The sequence below is a fragment of the Cibotium barometz genome, chromosome 37 (genome assembly GCF_041138505.1).
Source record: "Cibotium barometz isolate CiBa-2024 chromosome 37, ASM4113850v1, whole genome shotgun sequence".
Lineage (NCBI taxonomy): Eukaryota > Viridiplantae > Streptophyta > Polypodiopsida > Cyatheales > Cibotiaceae > Cibotium > Cibotium barometz.
Window position 1 is genome coordinate 9,868,621 of NC_141082.1, and position 19,320 is coordinate 9,887,940.

Here is a 19,320-nt window from a genome sequence, read left to right on the forward strand (position 1 = left end):
AGCCCCTGTTGACTGGCATCATTTTAGGACCAAAAGGTGATGCATAAGGCATAGATACATGTGCCCTGTAAGCATGAGGCATGGCTGGCCCCTCAACATGCATTGATACATTTTCAACCATAGCTTCTCCCTCACGAGCACACTCGAAGGCATGAGTGGCATGAGAGATACGCGGAATACTTGCACCAACAGAAAATTGCAACCCATGATGCATGTGTTGTGCATGCACATTTTCAGCCGGCAATGGCATTTGCCATACATTTTGACCACTACCATAAACATTGTATCCTTCACGGGCTACATGAGGTATTCCTGCATGGCGTGAAGTCACTGATTGTTCCTCTCCTATAGCATGGAGATTGAAACCGATCCCGTCAAGTGGGAATAGACTCCGTTGGACACCCACACGCGTAATAGCACAACTTAATATCACAATTTGAAATGGACAACTTAATAACAACTGAAAATTGAAATCGCCCCACTGGTGTTCCAAGACCACACACAAATAGGCGCTCCCGTACTAACGCCTGGCTCTCCCGATCTCGGCACCTTTGGACTGTGGTTCTCCAAAAGCTTGGACTACCCGGCACCAAACGGGTGTTAGCGGTAGAGAGAATCCTTTATCAAATTAACAACAAAGTTCTTTACTAAAATCTGAATTCACTTACTTGTAGCTCGCAAATGGAAGACAAATACCCGAGGTGCTTGTGTGCAGCTACTTGAGAGGGACACCAGGGCGCACCAGCCTGTCGAGGAGGAGGAGGAGCTGCCTATGTAGAAGGTGTAGCCACCTAGGAGGTGCAGAGCCGCTTGTAGCCGCATATGGAAGGGAGGTGCAACCCCACGCAGCCGCCTATAGAGGGGAGTGCAGCCGCCTGTTGTGGAGGAGATGCAGCCGCCTGCAAAGGATGAAACAACCGCCTTTGGAGAGGAGAAGGTGCAGCTGCCAGCTGAAGAGCAAGCGTGGCCTGCTGGAGAGCACGTGCAGCCGCCTGAGGGGTGCAAAAGTCGCCTGCTATGGCCGCCTGCAGAGGAGAAGAGGTAGCCGCCTGTTGTGGCGCAGCCGCCTGCTGGGCAGAGGGAGCAGCCGCCTTTGGAGAGGTAACGCCTGGCTGCAGCCGCTACAGGGCAGAAGGAGCAGCCGCCTGCTGTGATGCTGAAATCGCCTGGCTGTAGGAGCACAGCCGCCAGCTAAAGAGGAGAAGGTGGCGCAACCTGAAGAGGAAGAGGCGTGGAGGAGCAGCCGCCTGCTGTGATGCTGAAATCGCCTGGTTGTAGGAGCACAGCCGCCAGCTAAAGAGGATAAGGTGGCGCAGCCTGAAGAGGAAGAGGCGTGGAGGGTGAGGAGGCGCACAATTGCCTGAGGGTGAGCAGAAGGGTGGTCGCTTTTTTTGTAGATGTTGGAGGGGAGTTACATGACCACAGCTGGCCGGCTCCCCAAGGTTGCATGGGGGCGGCCAGTTTCATGGTGTGGTGTGGGTAGGTGGCCATGCACCCACCCCCACACTTAAGGGGCTAAGTGTGGCTCCCCACCTTGGCCCATATGTGGGTGCCCATAATGGGTGCCCACTTTTAAATGAATGTGAACTTACCACCTTATAAAATGAAAGGTTAGAAATAAAGCTATTAAACCAACAAGTGCAATACACTTACCACCTGTTCACATGCAACAAAACTCGTCAGAAGACAGAGCAAACTTCACGACTCACTGGCAGGTGTCTCCGCTTAGTAAGTGACACGTCAAGCAAGCAAACACAAGAATACAAGTCATGCGAAAACAGTTTCAAACATGCAAAACATGAGTGCATGTGAAAATAGTATCATGGACATATCTCCCGTTCATGGAACAAGTACAAAACATTTGTCGGCACAAAAATGGCACGACAGAAAACATAAATCCTGGTCTTCCTATGGAGTGACAGTCCCATAGGTAAAACACAGTTCCAGGCACGAGCCTCCCTATGGAGTGACACTCCCATAGGCAAGACACGGCACAAATACTGGCCCTTCCATGGCGTGACAATCCCATGGATAGAACACAGTCCAGGTCATACACGCGTGGCACCAGTCTGGCTCCCGTCCATACGACACCATCCTGCTAACACTCGGGTGGCACCAGTCTGGCTCCCGTCCATGTTAAGGAAAAATACTGGCCTCTTCACATGAGAAACCGGCCTAGCCTCAAGTGAACAAGACACAAATCTGGAGATGGACCAAATGGTCGGCCAATTGGTGACAGAGATTCATCCTCTTAGACATAAGTTCTTGTTCGGGCATCTGTGGGGATTCCAAGACATGTGGGATGGTTGCCTTTTCTGCATAGGCATCCTCGGTACGAGCCAAGTATGCACGTGCTGCATCCCTCGATTGCATGTGCAACTCTTGAACAATCATTGCCATTGCTTGATCCATATAAGATTCAGCTTTCTTGGCCTTCAAACGGTTATGTATCAATGGATCCTCGCAGCGGTAGAGGTTCAATTCTTCTTGTTGTGCATGGAGAAGAGCCTGCATACGAGTAAGTTTAGCCCTCAAGACTATGGACTCTTCTTCCTGCATCTTCTCTTTGCCACGGGACGGCTGTCCCACATATTCATGTTCCCTATTGTGCACCATATGAGTTTGCTCATCCTGTAAAGCATTTGAAGCATGCATTTCATTGTCCTTGGCATTTGTGTTAGCATCTCCAACATTCATTGTATGGCTGTCCATAATGTTCTAAGTGTAGAGATAGCTAGTGTTCACGGTGATCGTCTCTCACGATAGAAGTGAAAGAGAACCATATGTTCTGATACCAATGTAGCTTGGTTGAACACAATGCTAATCAACACACTTAAATACACTAAGATTTGATGGACACTTGCTCAAGTACAAGAAGTAAATTGCTGAATTAACAAGAGACACACAATGAGCTAAAACGGCCGACCTCTCCCTCAAATAAAGTATATTGATCTTGGGAGAATCAAGTACATAGTGTCATGGGCATTTCTGACCAGATTTCCATACCAATGCATATGAATACAATATCGCAAACAAGTAGTTGTCGTTGCAGACTTGCAATCCACACTACCCTCTAAGTGTCCATGTTCCCTACCATCTGCTCTCTATTGTTCCACCAACACATGGTAGCAACAATCTGCAAGAGAGCACGTAGGACAAGAGAACACTACACAGGGTATGTGATCTTGTAATCCGGTTCCTCCCTCCTGCTACTTGCTTCCATATTTAAGCGTAAAAGCTTACCAATAGCAAGTAGAGTCAATGACAGCGGAAGTCTTCGTGATGGAAGTCCTTGGAGTGTTGAGATCTTCGATTTGTCGCCTTTCTTCGCGACAAAAGTCTTCAAGAGGATGAAGGGAATCTTGGGAAAGCTTCCCCTATGGTTCAGCTTAAGAAAGGAGGGCTGAAATTAGGGTTTTCAACAAAAAGACTAGAAATTACAGCAATAAAGAGAGCTGTTTTGCTGAATTTCAGTCATTGGGAGTGTGTAGGAGAGTGATTAGCATCCGGAATCACTCTTGGAAGCATGAAAATCACCTTAGCAAGCTTGGAAATGGAGTTGGGAAGGAGAATGTGCAGAAAATGCAACCCAACAGCCCTCATGAAGGAGGCGCCAATCTCTAGAGAGAGGAGGAGAGAGGTGGTGAGTTGTCCAGTGTAGGTGGCAGGTAGATGCTTTGTGGAGCAAGCTAGAGGGGACACATGGCTGGTTACTTCTAGGCGGTGGACATTGGGTTATGTCCACCTCGGGACATCAGTGTGTGTGAACACCGGGCTGGTCATAATTTATAAGTGAGTTTTGGTCGCCCAAAACTTAATGAAGTATGTACACACTAACTCCTAAGGCTAGGTTTATGACCAATACATACCACCTGTCACATGCCACATAACCATGTCAGCAGACAGTTTCACACGCACGGTTCGCGGGCGGGCATCCCCTTACCCGGAACTACACATTGGTCAAGCAAGCATGAAAACAACATGCAATTTCAATTGCAAGCAAGCACATAAAGATGCTATGCAATGCAGCATTGGTATGGACAATCCCCGTTCATAAGACTATACCAAAATAGACGTGCTCCAGGCAAGTACACGAGGTACCAGACGCAATGGAACACCAATCCACCAAGCATTTCTGGGCATGTACACAGAGGCACAAGTCCCAACGGAAAGCCAAGTCCACACTATCACATGAGTGGCATCAATCCCCGGCATATACAACTGCGGACACCAGTCCAATGTATAGATATGATAAGAAAGCACGGGTGGACCAATTGGGTGGCCAAATGGTGACATAGTCCTTGAGTGTTGCCCATGACATAGATGTCTACAAATGTTTTTTCCCCCGTGCACATGAACACACTCTATCTCACTTTTGGGAGTGTGGGTGTGACATGTGGAAGCTTCGTGGTCGAATCGGTAACTCCAATGCTCATAATTCTGCAATCTTTTAAGACGAATATAACGCACACAACGGAAGTAGATGTGCAGAAAAATAGAGAGAGAGAGAGAAAGAGAGAGAGAGAGAGAGAGAGATGGAGAAGAGGACACAGTATTGGGTCCCAAATACCCTTTGTAGGGCCCCCACCACGAATGGTGTATTTGCTTTATTAGAATGATGTAAATCAGAAAATAAAGAAAGAATCTTGACTTGCAATGTTCACCTTGATTGGAGCTGTCTCCTTGGCTTTCCTGGCCCTTGGAAGCGTCAATCCCTTGTGAATAATGAGATATATATACCTAGATGAATCCAGGAACATGCCCAAATTCATCTTTTAGAAACGTGCATGTTAGATACTCATGGTAGTCAACCCACAAGACTATATAACTATCAACTCCATTATGCATAGTATGGACTAGATACTTATTACTACGACATCCCCACGAACGTCATCAGTGCCCAATGGTGGGTGTAGAACTCTGTATCAAGATATGCTCTCACACACACACATAAGAGCATATATTCACACAACCCTTCGTACTGAGTTTCTGTCAAACCTCCGGAGATGCACGGCAGACTCAGCCATAATGAATCCTAGCACTAAGGGAAGTAGCAAATAGAAAGAATTAGTATAGCAAATAAGTAGTTGATAGGGCAAATGCACCGCTAAAGATAGAAAGAATAAGCACAATATCAACTGGCCGAAACTCGGACGAAAACTTCACAATGTGAAATCTGCATGTCCACTAATACGGCTGAATACCTAGATGAATCCAAGAACATGCCCGAATTCACCTTTTAGAAACGTGCATGTTATAAACTCATGGTAGTCAACCCACAAGACTATATAACTATCAACTCCATTATGCATAGTATGGACTAGATACTACAACATCCCCACTAACGTCATCAGTGCCCAATAGTGGGTGTAGAACTCTGTATCAAGATAGTCTAATTGTTTTCTTGGCTGGGCTTTTATACTCTCAAAAACTTCTAATCGACCAGCACTGTTTTTTTCCCACGACTTGTTTTCCAGCACTTTATGCTTTTTAATATTTTGTTTCACACTTATTAAAGCTGGCCGCCTGGCCCCTTGCTGTTTGCTGGGCACTGGCCGCCTTGTGGACAGACCTGTCTACTGCACCTCGTCGCCTGGCTGACTGGCTAGCCAAGGCCCACAAGCTGGCCGACAGGCACCCCAGGCTCCCCTAGGCTTGGCCACCTTGCTGTCCAGGCCTCCTTAGGGTTGGCCAACACCACATGGGCTGTTCCTTGGGTCTTCGGGCCCTCTCTAGGGTGGCCTCCAAGCCTTCCCATGAGACATGCAAGGAGTTTTACCTCCTTTTTTGGGGGAGCCCTTTTGGCTCCCCTAGGCTTGGCCACTTTGCTGTCCAGGCCTCCTTAGGGTTGGCCAACACCACATGGGCTGTTCCTTGGGTCTTCGGGCCCTCTCTAGGGTGGCCTCCAAGCCTTCCCATGAGACATGCAAGGAGTTTTACCTCCTTTTTTGGGGGAGCCAAAAGGGCTGCCCCCTCTTCTATATGCAATCTAAATGCACCTACAGATGTCCGGCACCCAGTCGCAGACCAGATACACAGATCACCTGACATTATTCCAAAGGGAGACTCACAGTAGGACTGGCACTGCTTCATGGGTAGGACAATGCACACCTCACCTTGGACGCATAGAGTGGAACCCTTGCTGACTCGTCCCGGACTGGGGCTCACATGGGACCAATTTCCACTCCAGGTCCTGCACCTTCTTGTTCAGACATGTCTACATGGCATCCAAGTACGGGATGCACGTGACAGTGGGTGTGAAGAGACTTTTATACTTTAGGTCACTCTCACTTAGCTTTTGTAGTAGCATTGTGGTACACTCAATTATCATAGAGTATTGTGACTCCTCCTTGCTCACGACTGCTTCACTATGTGTGTCTGTGTTGTGCATTGCTACAAAACCCCAACATTTTGATACCACACTCAATTATCATAGAATATCGTGACTCCTCCTTGCTCACGACTGCTTCACTTTGTGTGTCTGTGTTGTGCATTGCTACAAAACCCCAACATTTGGTATCAAAAGCCCAAGGTTTAGCTTGCCTTGTCTAAGCCCTATGCAGCATTTCTCACCTGATACATGGCTTCCAAAGTGCCCCATGCATGCTTTGACGTATTGCATTACCTAATATGAGGTATTATCGCCCTCTTGACTGACAAAGCAATAAGGGACATAGCATGTGCATCTCTTGCATCCCATCTTCTTTGCTCTTGTGAGGGTGCTACAGGTTGAGCTTGATCATGCTGAACACCTCGCCATTCACCTTGTTGAGGTGTGGTAGGCGCAATGTTTGGACGGGTCTCATCCTTGCACACAAAACCCCATAGGCCCTTGGCCACTAGCAGATTCTTAATCATGAAGCTCCACGGCAAGTAATTGCACCCCTAAAGCTTGTCCTCATGTGGCAAAGCCCTGAACACATCCCATTTGCAAATGTCCAAATGCAAAAAACATTGCAAATCTGCAATCACACCTGCAATGTGTGTGCTCACTAACAAAAAGCCAAATACTTGGCTTGTAGCGCACATCATTGCCAAAATACTTGCAAACCCCCTTGCAAATAACAAAATAGAGTAGAGTAATGAGTTATTTGTCAACAATTTGATGAGTTTGCTTTGATTTTGCATAAACCTCCCAATGCTAAAATGTGAAGGTACGGCAGGTACAACTGGTGTGGCAAGTACAGGCACGTACATGCCGTACAGCAAATACAAGTAGAATAGCTTGGTAGAGAATGAGACATGAAAGAGACTCAAGAAGTTTCAAATAGATCGAGGAGAAAAATTCAAATAAGGTGAATTCAATGCCTACTTCAAGAAGTACGGGATCAAGAGAGATTTGACAATTGCTCATACTCCGCAACAAAATGGTGCTGCAGAGCACGAGAATCACCCAATTCTGGAGATAGCGCGAAGTACGCTCAAAGGGAAAGAAGTGCAGAATGTTTTGGGTTGCATGAGTTAGCATTGCAATGCATATCCTTGACACAAGTTACAAAAAGGCAACGAAGGACATGACATCTCAAGAAGCTTATTCTACCCATGTCTCCTAAGGTAGACTGCTTCACATGAAGCAAAGCATGCTACCTTGTAATCAGCTTGACGATGGCACACTTCCTCTCTATGTTTCATTTTCAGATTGTGCACACTCCAAGAAAGAAGAATGTTGTGGCAGATGCATTGTCCAAGAGACCATATGTGGTTGCAGTTTCCGTTGCCTCACATGGGAACCTCTCTGCCATGTTGTGTCATTCCTTTGCAGATTTTGCAAGTTTATGGACTGATTTGATGGCTGGTCATGCACATGCTTCATATGTGATTGTCATGTGCAAGAATTGCCATGGACATTCTCTGGAGCTAGTCCAAAAGGGGCAGCCAAGAAAAAGATGACTAGAACCGGGATTTTGAGCACAAAGTGCAGATGTGGCAGTATGGGACTAGGAGAAGGACATGAAGAGGATGCTGTCGGCTGCATGAAGGGGTCTGTCGGCTGAACCAGAGGAGAGTCGGCTGTACCAGAGGAAGGCGACTGTAGACGCTTCAGTGTTTATGGATTTATGACCAGTCGGCTGGCCCACCAGCAGTCGGCCAGCACTCCAAGGGTCCAAAGGGGCTATAAATAGGCATGTGTGCTCAAGGATAGACTCATTCACTCCCTTATGGAGTGGGTCCAGTAGTAGGACTGTTTTGGTGTTTTCCACCTTTTCAAGAAGGTAGCCTATGGCTGTAGACTTAGGGTACCTTTTTGTACCATATGAATATACTGAATTTCCAGCTCTCTCTCTCTCTCTCTACTCTCCCTTCTGTCTGCGTTTTTGCATCAGCATGTTCTAAGTGGTGTTTAGGGCTGAAAGAAGACTCTCAGAGCTTCCGCGTGTTACATTGGTATCAAAGCATCAGGCTCAGCAAGGCTAAACGCTGTTTCAGTCCCATATGATGGTGTACAGGTCCAAGGTACAAGAAAGTGCATGGGTACGAAGCCCAAGGCAAGGAACACAAGATCGGGAAGAGCTCCCAAGAGGTTTGTTGGTGGTGTTCCACAAAGCCAGAGGGGTGTTAAAAGTAGTATCTCATGTGGGAACGAGCCTTAACAAAGGGCATGAATTATTTATTTAATTTATCCTATATAGGTCGGCCATTTCCATCATGAGGGTATAAATACCCATGCCCACCTTTGTAATTCTCATCTATTCATTGCTAAAGCAGTTCAAGCGTTGTTTGCCAACCTCTCTCTCTCTCTCTCTCTCTCTGCATCAACTTCTCTGTCTCTCTCTGCGTGTATTTAAACTTCCGCATGCACGATTCTGACATGGTATCAAAGCTGAGTGCTCGTTGATTCTTGGGCACACGGAGGAGTTGGAGAAGGTGGCTGCTGCAGCACTGAGGGGCGTACAGGACTGGGACATCGTGCGTGGGAGGCCTGATAGAGAAGCGGCTGGTGGCTTGGGTGGAGCAAGAAACTCAACAGCGAAGCAGCAGTGCTAGTAGCGTTGTAGGTCCCAAGCAAGACAGGCTGAATTTTTTGGCACCGGTTGAAAGAAGTCTGTGCACAGTAAGCAAGGCCAGCCCCGCAGTTCAACGTGGCACAAGGCTGGCAGTAGCACGACTGTATAAAGCCAGTTCAAGGTAGCAAAGTACATAGCCCAAGGCTTGAGGAAACGCACAAGGCGAGCAGACCGGGTCGACTGAGAAGAGGTGGACGGAGTTTTCGAGATGGGACTCCCGTGTTCGAGCAAAGACGACAAACTGAATGGCGACAACTATGCGCATTGGAACTTGATCATGAGGCTATGGTTTAGCAGAAAAGGCTTATGGGACATTGTTGATGGCTCGGAGGAACGTCCCCGAAGGGATAGCAATCGGTTTACACGTCTTCAGGAGGAGGAGTTTCTCAAATCTCTTGTGGATTGGGATGCTCACAATGCGAAGGCGATGTCGGCGATTGCAGAATCTCTCACCAAGGAAATTTCCCCTGCCATTCAGACTTTAAAGACTGCCAAGGAAATGTGGTCAAAGCTTGCAGGAATGTTTGATCGAGACTCAACAATGCGAGCAGTAACCCTTCTCGGCCAGTTGTTTTCCATCAAGTTTGAAACCGGGACCTCTATGCAATCACTTCTAATGAAGGCAAAGGTTATCCATGATCAGTTATCGGCTATGAATAGTGCATTAACTAGTACCCAGTTAGCTGCCTTGGTTCTTACGAAGTTGCCTGAGGAGTACGAGATGGTCTTGAGGGCATTACGCTTACAAGTCACGAAGGAAAAGCTGGAATTTGATGATCTCAGCTCTTTTCTCATTGAGGAGGAAGCAGTGCTCATTTCCCAAGGCAAGATTCGAGTTCCGAAGGATGTAGAATCGGCACATACTGCATCGGAATCCAATAAGAAGTCTAGGAGCCGTTGTTATAAGTGCGGAAAGCGAGGGCATTTGGCTCGGGATTGCAAATCCAAAGCTAAAGCTCAAGGCTCGACGAATGACAAAGGCAAAGGCAAAGCTGACGAGGATGACAGTGACAGTGATTCTACTAGAGATGCTACGGCGTCTGCCGGTGTGGCGAGGACTACACTGGCACATGCTCCAGCATTCTAGCTTGGTGGATGGATGCTACCACGTGCTTTAGCCAGAGAGAGGCATGTGAGTGGCAGAGAGGGGCAGTCTGTGCTCCCGTTTTGGTGATTTGGACCCGTGTGTCGGAGTTCAAGGCACATGCATCTGGCATGGAACAGCTTGACAAATCTATGGACGTGATGTGTTCGTAGTTCATTGGTAGCAGACTATGGATGGGATGAGTTCCTGGTTCATTGTGTAGCAGAATTTTGGGCGTCGTGTGTCGACAGTTCAAGGTTCAGAGGATTTTTTGAACGTGATGTGTTCGCAGTTCAACGAATGGGGGATCATGGATGTGGAGTTGTCTGCAATTCATTATTCTATGAGGCAGCTGAAGCTCAAGATGGCATTCCTTGAGGAGACAGGTTGTTTGGTGCATTTTCCGAGGTGTACTTGGTATCCGGCCAGTACTGAGGTGTCCATGGTTGCATCTGCATCGACTTGGTTTCTTCATCTATGCCCACTATGAGCTACAGAGAGGGTGTTAAAAGTAGTATCTCATGTGGGAACGAGCCTTAACAAAGGGCATGAATTATTTATTTAATTTATCCTATATAGGTCGGCCATTTCCATCATGAGGGTATAAATACCCATGCCCACCTTTGTAATTCTCATCTATTCATTGCTAAAGCAGTTCAAGCGTTGTTCGCCAACCTCTCTCTCTCTCTCTCTCTCTGCGTCAACTTCTCTGTCTCTCTCTGCGTGTATTTAAACTTCCGCATGCACGATTCTGACAAGGGGATGGCAGTCCTGTGAGCCAGATAGGTTCTCAAGCAACGGTCCCAAGGGAGGATTATCCTCCAAGGGGTGGAGTGAGTGCCAGACTCATTTCTCAGGAATGAAGACCAAGACAGAGTTCGGAGTCAGGGCAGGAACGGATTGGGGACTGGATGGAACAGATGCATAGATTTTATTCAGAGTCAGAGTGGTTTTGGAGACCAGGCCAGGGTTTCAGTGAAAAGGGTTGCCAGAGATGGATGGATGACAGAGGGACTTCGGGAAAAGAATGGGATGATGACGGTCATCCAAGAACAGGTTGGAATCCCGTCATCAAGTTTAGCAGAGGGGGATGTCATGTGCAAGAATTGCCATGGACATTCTCTGGAGCTAGTCCAAAAGGGGCAGCCAAGAAAAAGATGACTAGAACCAGGATTTTGAGCACAAAGTGCAGATGTGGCAGTATGGGACCAGGAGAAGGACATGAAGAGAATGCTGTCGGCTGCATGAAGGGGTCTGTCGGCTGAACCAGAGGAGAGTTGGCTATACCAGAGGAAGGCGGCTGCAACACGCGCTTCAGTGTTTATGGATTTATGACCAATCGGCCAGCACTCCAAGGGTCCAAAGGGGCTATAAATAGGCATGTGTGCTCAAGGATAGACTCATTCACTCCCTTATGGAGTAGGTCCAGTAGTAGGACTGTTTTGGTGTTTTCCACCTTTTCAAGAAGGCAACCTATGGCTATAGACTTAGGGTAGCTTTTTGTACCATATGAATATACTGAATTTCCAGCTCTCTCTCTCTCTCTCTACTCTCCCTTCTGTCTGCGTTTTTACATCAGCATGTTCTAAGTGGTGTTTAGGGCTGAAAGAAGACTCTCAGAGCTTCCGCGTGTTACAGTGATCAAAGATGGTTATATCATGAAGAATAACTACATGTGTGTTGTCTCATAAGGCAAAAGGTTATGGAAGAGTGACATGCTTCTCCTTGTGTTGGTCATTGAGGTATACTACCTACTATATGCATGATTGAGCGCTATTTCTTTTGGCCAAGTATGTGCAAGGACATAGAAGCATATGTATGTGCATGTGTTGTCAAAAGGTAAAATTTGATAAGCAAAAGGCCCCTAGATTACTTCAGCCTTTGTCTATTCCCTTTCACCCATGGGAAAGCATTGCTATGGATTTCATTTTGGTTTTGCCAAGGACCCAGCACTGAGCAACGTAATGAGACGATTGTGGACAGGTTAAGCAAGCAAGCACATTTCTTGCCTGTCAAGAAGACCATCACACCTGAGCATATAGTGAAAGTCTTTCTTGCACAAGTGTTCAAGCATCATGGCATGCCAAAGTCTATTGTGGGGGATAGAGCTCCCAGAACCACAAGCCTATTTTGGAGAACTCTCTTTGATAAAATGGACACAAAATTGGATTTCTCATCAGCTTATCATGCACAAACGGATGGCCAACGTGAGGATACAAATTGAGCTGTGATGGATCTTTTAAAGTGCTATGTTGCACACCAAAAGACCGTGTGGAAGAAGTTCTTACCACTTGTAGAATTTGCCTACAACAAGATGGTACGTGCATTCACGAGAAAGGGCCCATTTGAGACTGTTTATGGCAAAGTAATTTTGCCAGCCATCCTTCGCACTAAGGATGAGATCTTGGTTGCTGATGAATATGTGCGAGATCTTGATGTTGCCTTTGCCCAAGTGTAGATAGCCATTGCCAGGTCTTAGGATAAGCATAAAAGACTGCTCACAAGCATAGAAGGATAATAGACATCAGAGGAGGTAACTAGATATTGCTGAGATTTGAGAAAGCAAGACTTCGCAAGAGGCCAAGAAAAGAGGGAGCGTATCATAAGTTCTCTACCAAGTATTATGGACCCTTCAAGGTGATCAAGTAGATCAATGAAGTTGCTTTTAGGTTAGCATTACCTCATCATTAGAAGATTCATAATGACTTTCCAAGGTGATCACGCAAATCAATGAAGTTGCTTTTAGGTTAGCATTACCTCATCATTGGACAATTCATAATGACTTTCATGTGAGTTTTGAAAGCAAGCTTTCCAAGCGATACCTTTTGAAGTTTAAAAACTATCTCCTATTGATGCAAAGTGGGTTGATGAGGAATACTTCTCCAACTATCCACAGCTTCTTTAGGCATACCTCGATGGTTTTCAGCTGAGGAACAACTGTTTAGAAACCGGGGGGATGTCACCATTTGGTTGCCTAAATGGTTCTCTCCAGTTTCTTGTGCCCGTGTGTGGCCAATTTGTAGATCCGAGTGTTCGGGATCCCAATTTCTCGCACCTTTTATGGCCAATTTGTGGATCCGAGTGTCCGGGGTCCCAGTTTCTTGCACCTTTTATGGCCAATTTGTGGATCCGAGTGTCTGGGCTCCCAGTTTCTCGCGCCTATTTATGGCACGTGTATGGATCCAAGTGCCCAGGATCCCAATTCCGCGCTTTCCGATGTGCCACATTTGTGCCTGGAAATGCCAGTGCTGTACTTGTTGCATTTCCGAGAGATTTACTCATAACAAAGTGCACATGCACACATGTTTGCATGCTTGAAACTTTTTTCGTGTGTTCAGCTTATAAGCACAATAAATAGAAAAGAAGCCACCAGATTCCACTAGGGCAACCAGATAAACAGGATAAATCAGATCCATAGAGTTCAAATTTATGGTAAAACAGCTCACAGGCATGGATGAGAAAAACTGAAATCAAAAGGAGACAAATGATAGTTGAAGAAGAAGAAATTGACATACGGATCAGTCCAGTCCGTCGTATCCTCAGCAACAAGATGAGTCCATTTGGTTCTTCCACTGCGACCAAAGTGTTTGACCTGCATAACCTTTGGAAGAATAGTCTTGTCCATCTTGTCCTCTCCAGTCGGTGCCGAAAAATCTCTCCTGAAGATGTCATCACCTCCTGCAGTCCCCCCTGTGTCATCAGCCCCCGTTTGAAAGAAAGCACCCTTGTGATAGTATTTCTGCATAAACTTCCACTTCTTCTTGGTGAGTGCGAGAGGCTTGGGATTCTTCTTCTCCCACTCCCGCCGCTCCTCCTCTGTCATGTTCCTGAGCTTCTCTACCTCTTCCCTCTCCTTAATCATGGCTTCCTTGTCTTCCCGATCCCTCTTAATACGAGCGATTTCTCTCACCTTCCAAGCCTCATATTCCTCAGCCTCATTTACTTCATCATCTGTGTCAACCTCACCACCATCACCATCTGCTTCCATGTTTCTGGCAATCTCCTCCTCTTTCTTTATTTCTTCCACAACAATTTGTTTGGTTTCCAGCTTCCTCTCTTCGAGCCGCTTCTTCAGGGACTCCTCCAATGCTCTTTCTTCTGCTTCCACCTTCTCCCTCTCTTGGATAGTTTCCCTCTCTTGCTTTGGTACAAAAACAGGCTTGATCATTGCCCTCACCCCAACATCCTCTTCAGAATCTGTCTCATATTCTGACTCCTCCTCCTCCTCTTCCTCTTCCTCTTCCTCTTGCAACTCCTCCATTTCAGGCTCATTAAGCCTCTTCTCTTTAAGCCTTCTCCTCCTCCGTTCAATGGCATCCTCATCTTCTTCCTCAAACTCCGCACCTTCCTGTGCTCTCCTCTCCTCCTCCCTTGTAGTGACAATTTCCGCTTGCCTGATCTGTCGGTGGCGAGCAATTGCTTCTTCTCTGTCCCTGCGGCTTTCAGCCAGCCGCCTAAGCCTAGGGTCATCCATGGCACTGGCAATATCAAACCCATCCTCAGATGGAAAAGCTCTCTGAAGCAGCTCTTCCTTGGTGACACGCAAAGCCCTGACCTCGGCATCTTCATCAGCATCATCCGCCCATTCCGGAGCTTTTCCAGGCCAGTATCTTTTCACCTTTGTTTGGCCGATCTTCCCCCTGAGCTTCTCTCTAACAGTGATGGCAGCATCACTGACACCTGCTGCTACCGACATAGTGCAAACTGCCTGCCTTTACAATGCAAACCCCTAAAGGATACTTTCTTACAGCTGAATTCTAACAGGCGAACAAGAACTCAATGCCACAGATAACGGCCATTCCCACATGACAGCGAAAGGTTTCCTGCTGCAGGTTTACGGAGGAAGATGATGATGGATGTTCAGAAATTAGGGCTTCCTGGCCAACAGAATGATGGCGGATGTTCAGAGACGGTGGAATACCGCCTCAAGAGGGACTGTTCAGGCAGTATCCCAAAACCTGTTTCTTCTCCGGAGCCTTCCTGCATCTGACTAGAAAACCATAAACCCTAGAAAAGTTGCAAAGACAAGCCTTGAAGGCAACTTTTGTAATTTTTGTTTTTTAGAATTTTTAGATTTGTTGTAAATATGTTTAATCGTGTCAAGGAAATTCTATGTATTCTTCGTAAGAAAAAAGTTGTATTCATTTGGAATTTTGCAGATAAGATATGCCTTCCTTAGCATTTATTATTTGTGTAAGTATAGTTATTTTTTGAAGTGTGTATGTGTGTCCCTGCATGTGTACACACATATGTGTCTATATACACACATACACAGAGCATGTGCATGTGTATATATATGTGTGTATATACATGTAGACACACACACACACACAAGGGATGATATTGTGCTCTGCACTACTTTCACATGGATATGTATGTAGGTGCGATGCTCATGGATATGTATGCATGTGCGATGCTCATGGATATGTATGTAATGTACAGTATGCCAATTGCAATTCTCATGGAATGTCCTCATTTATGTACAAAAGGGACTTTTGGGATATGTTAAGATAGATACGTATGCCAAATTTAATGCTCTTGCAATAGCTTGAGTTCCACTAATTGCAATATATGCCTAGCATGGCCAATGAAACACTTCAAACTTTCAATCCATATATTTGCCAAGTGTGGTACACTTGCAAAAGAATAACAAGAGCCTAGGGAACTCCCTTTTGTAGTTTATGCCTAAGAGGACCAAGGTGGACATGTAGGCAAGGGTTGATGGGGGATGATATGTGCTTTGTAATGCTTTCACATGGATATGTATGCAAGTGCTTTCACATGGATATGTATGCAAGTGCGATGCTCATGGATATGTATGTAGGTCCCATGCTCATGGATATGTATGTACGTGTGGTGCATGTTGAAAGTATGTGGAAGCATAGAAGCAATTGATAAAGGGCAATGCATGACGAGATTGCTATACAGAGGTTGCTTGGAAAAAATATTATGGTTAGCATTGCAAGTGCGATGCTCATGGATATGTATGTAGGTCCCATGCTCATGGATATGTATGTACGTGTGGTGCATGTTGAAAGTATGTGTAAGCATAGAAGCAATTGACAAAGAGCAATGCATATACAGAGGTTGCTTCAAAAAAATATTATGGTTGGCATTGCTTTTTGATGGATATGTGTGTTGAGATTGCAGTGCTTGAATGCTATCTCTTGGAATGCATTAGGTGTAAAATATTATGGTTGGCATTGCTTTGATGGATATGTGTGTTGAGATTGCAGCGCTTGAATGCTGTCTCTTGGAATGCATTGGGTGTAAAATATGGCCTAAAAATAATACCATGTTTGGCAACGCACTAGTGGATTTGTATAAAGTGGCATGCTATGGGAAAAGCTGATGAGATCCAAAACAAAGATTTTTTTTTTGACCATAGTTGGTATAATGTGTGTGTGTGTGTGTGTGTTTTCTTCCTATGTATACACATGTGCATGTTTTTTCCCGTGGTAGACAAATAGGCCCACACCTGAATATTTGTACTCATTTTACTGGCTATTATTAGTAGATAACATGTATACTTTTACCCCTTTGTAGACGGGTCTACCCACTCGATGTAGTGCTTGGTTTGCACTATTTGCACAATGTGCCCAATAGGAAGAGGTCAAGGAAAAGTGAACTTTTTTTAATGGTTATACAATTTGAGAGCCTTTGTTTAGACATGGTCAGCTTCCTTGCATCTTTAGGCATACGGGCAGTAGAGGAGCAAGTGACAAGGACAAACAAATTCCTAATGCAATTGTTTATCAAGGGTTGTTGGTGGGCAATGCCTTGGTGGACATCTCATGGACATGCATATCAAATGAATGATGCTTGCAACAACACAAGTGCTCGATGGGCTACAAATTAAGGCTTGCCTCCATGGTATGCATTCTTCCCTATCTGGAGGACGGGTTGGGGGACTAGTATATATATATACATGTACATGTACATGTATGTGTGTGTGTATACACACACACACACACATACACATACACACACATATATACATGTGAATATATGTATACATGTGTATATATGTATATATATATGTGTGTGTGTGTGTGTGTGTGTGTGTGTATATATATGTGTGTGTATGTGTATGTGTGTGTGTGTGTGTGTGTGTGTATACATACCGTGTATGTGTACACACACACACACACACACACACACACACACACATATAGAGAGAGACATATATATATGTACATAAATATGTAACAAAGCTAAAAATGTCTCATGTCCATTTTGGGCCCAAGGCCAAGGGATTAAGTGAATGTGGAAGCAGCCAAGGGCTAGGAAATAGGTTGGCCACCATGTCCATGGACACTTTTAAGTGTAGTGTGAAAGGACAGTCATGTATATAACTGAGAATAAGGCTAATGAGGGCACTAATCAATTTACTAATCACAATTATAGTTTTCTTTCTTATCTTGGCTATGGTGGCTTCTCCCACTTGAGAAGAAGAGTGTGTCCTCCTCTTTTGAGTGCAATCGTGCAAACTCCGGTTTATGAGTGTTCTAGTTTCTTTCTCAGTAGTATCAGAGCTTTGTTTTGAGCATCATTTCCCTAAATATTTTTGAAAATTTCTTGAGATTTTTCAAACCCTAGTTCAAGCATGTTTTACCAAGCTTTTCTTTAGCAACCTTGAGCCATTTTTTATCAAGCCTTAGAGATATGATGCCTAATTTTTGTAAAATTTTCCCCAATTTTTGTAAATTTCATGCATCACTTTTGAGCCTACTTCTGTAAACCTTACCTTTCAAGAGAGCAATCTATAGCTTTAAGACTTGTTTGGGCCATTTGTGAGCCATTTATGGAAGCAACTTTGACCTTTAATCATTAAGAGTAAGCATCATGAGACTGCTACTCTCCTATAGAGCTAGCGCCAAAATGAAGCAGGGATTTATGATGCTTTTCTCATGTTCATACGCAATGGGAGCAAAGCGGGAGTGTTGCCAAGCTTGAATGTATCAAAAATGGGAGCATAAAGCTTCAATGTTTGATTTCTTCAAGCTTTTCAACCCTGCAAAGTAATGGCCTCTTTCAAGCTTTCATGAGATTTGATTTTGTCAAGAAAGTGGTGCTTTCCAAGATTTGTGTCTAAAATAGTGATTACATCATGATTAAATCATCTATCCTTGTGATTCTTCAACATTGCTTGAATCTTGAGGATTTTGGCAAGATAGCCATGGAATCATTTGCCAATAGCATGCAAGAATTGGAAATTTCGGTGTATGGACTCCAAACCATTATGGATTGAGATTTGGTTGATTATAGGCAAAGGTCATGCCAAAAATTCGCCAAATTTCCTAGTGATAATTTTTGACAAAACCCAAATTCACTGTGAAACCCTAAGGGATGTTGTGGAGGTGGTTAGATGGCTTGATATAGCTATCTAAGAGCGACAATCCAAGCTATCAAGTGGCCAATTCCAGTACCAATTGCATTCCCAAATCTGTAAAAGTTCACATCATCTTGTAGAAATGTAAAACCCTAATTCAGTCCAAAATCCTAGGGGCTGATTGGGAGGTTGTTTACATAGCTTGATAGAGCATCCAAGAGCTACATTTCAAGCTATAGCATGCCCAATTCTATTCCCATTTGGTCCTTCAATTGGTAAAAGTTAACTGCATGCGGAAACGTGACTCAGTCAAAAATAGCTTGTGTTTGGTTCGAGGCGTTTTGCATATCTTGAGCGCATATTTTTTTAAGCTTCCCATTAGCCAAAGAGCACCTGAATTGGAGTTTGTTTTGGTGGTTAACATTATAAGGTTGACTTTCCAAAAAAGAAGTAAAAAATAGAGTGATGTAGGGCATTGACCGGGTCAAAGTGGAGTCGATATTTGGTTTTCTACCTCACTTTACCTCTCTACCAAGCCAAAGATCTTCTTAGCAAGGGGCATTGACTAGGTCAAAGTGGAGTTGAGATTTGGTTTTCTTCATCAGACTTTTCCTTAGCAAGGCAATATGGGAAGAGGAGATAATTCCAAGGGGAAGAGCACTTATAGAGAAGTCCTTGAGCATAAAGCAAACCGAGCCAATGGAGGAGCTACATGAGGTTATGCATGAAGAAGGCAATGGAGGAGCTACATGAGGTTATGCATGAAGAAGGCAATGCCAATGAAGGGACACGAGAGAATGCTAATGCATTGAAAGTGCCTAGGGTTGGTGAAGAAATGAGTAGCCCTTGGTGATGGTTAATGGCTTTGGAGTGTACTAAGTCATTAGAACTTCTTTAAA

The 19,320-nt window shown here is 45.0% G+C and overlaps 1 protein-coding gene across 2 annotated transcripts in view; it reads right to left on the minus strand.

Annotated features, from left to right (window-relative positions):
- LOC147616922 (uncharacterized) overlaps positions 1-15,126 on the minus strand; it is a 31,181-nt gene extending 16,055 nt beyond the window's left edge. For both annotated transcript variants that reach the window (XM_086776562.1, XM_086776561.1), the window contains exon 1: positions 13,605-15,126. In XM_086776562.1, coding sequence (XP_086632688.1) covers positions 13,605-14,785 — 1,181 coding nt within the window. In that variant the 5' untranslated portion in view covers positions 14,786-15,126. The remainder of the gene's footprint in view (positions 1-13,604) is intronic.
- Positions 15,127-19,320: the final 4,194 nt, after the last annotated feature.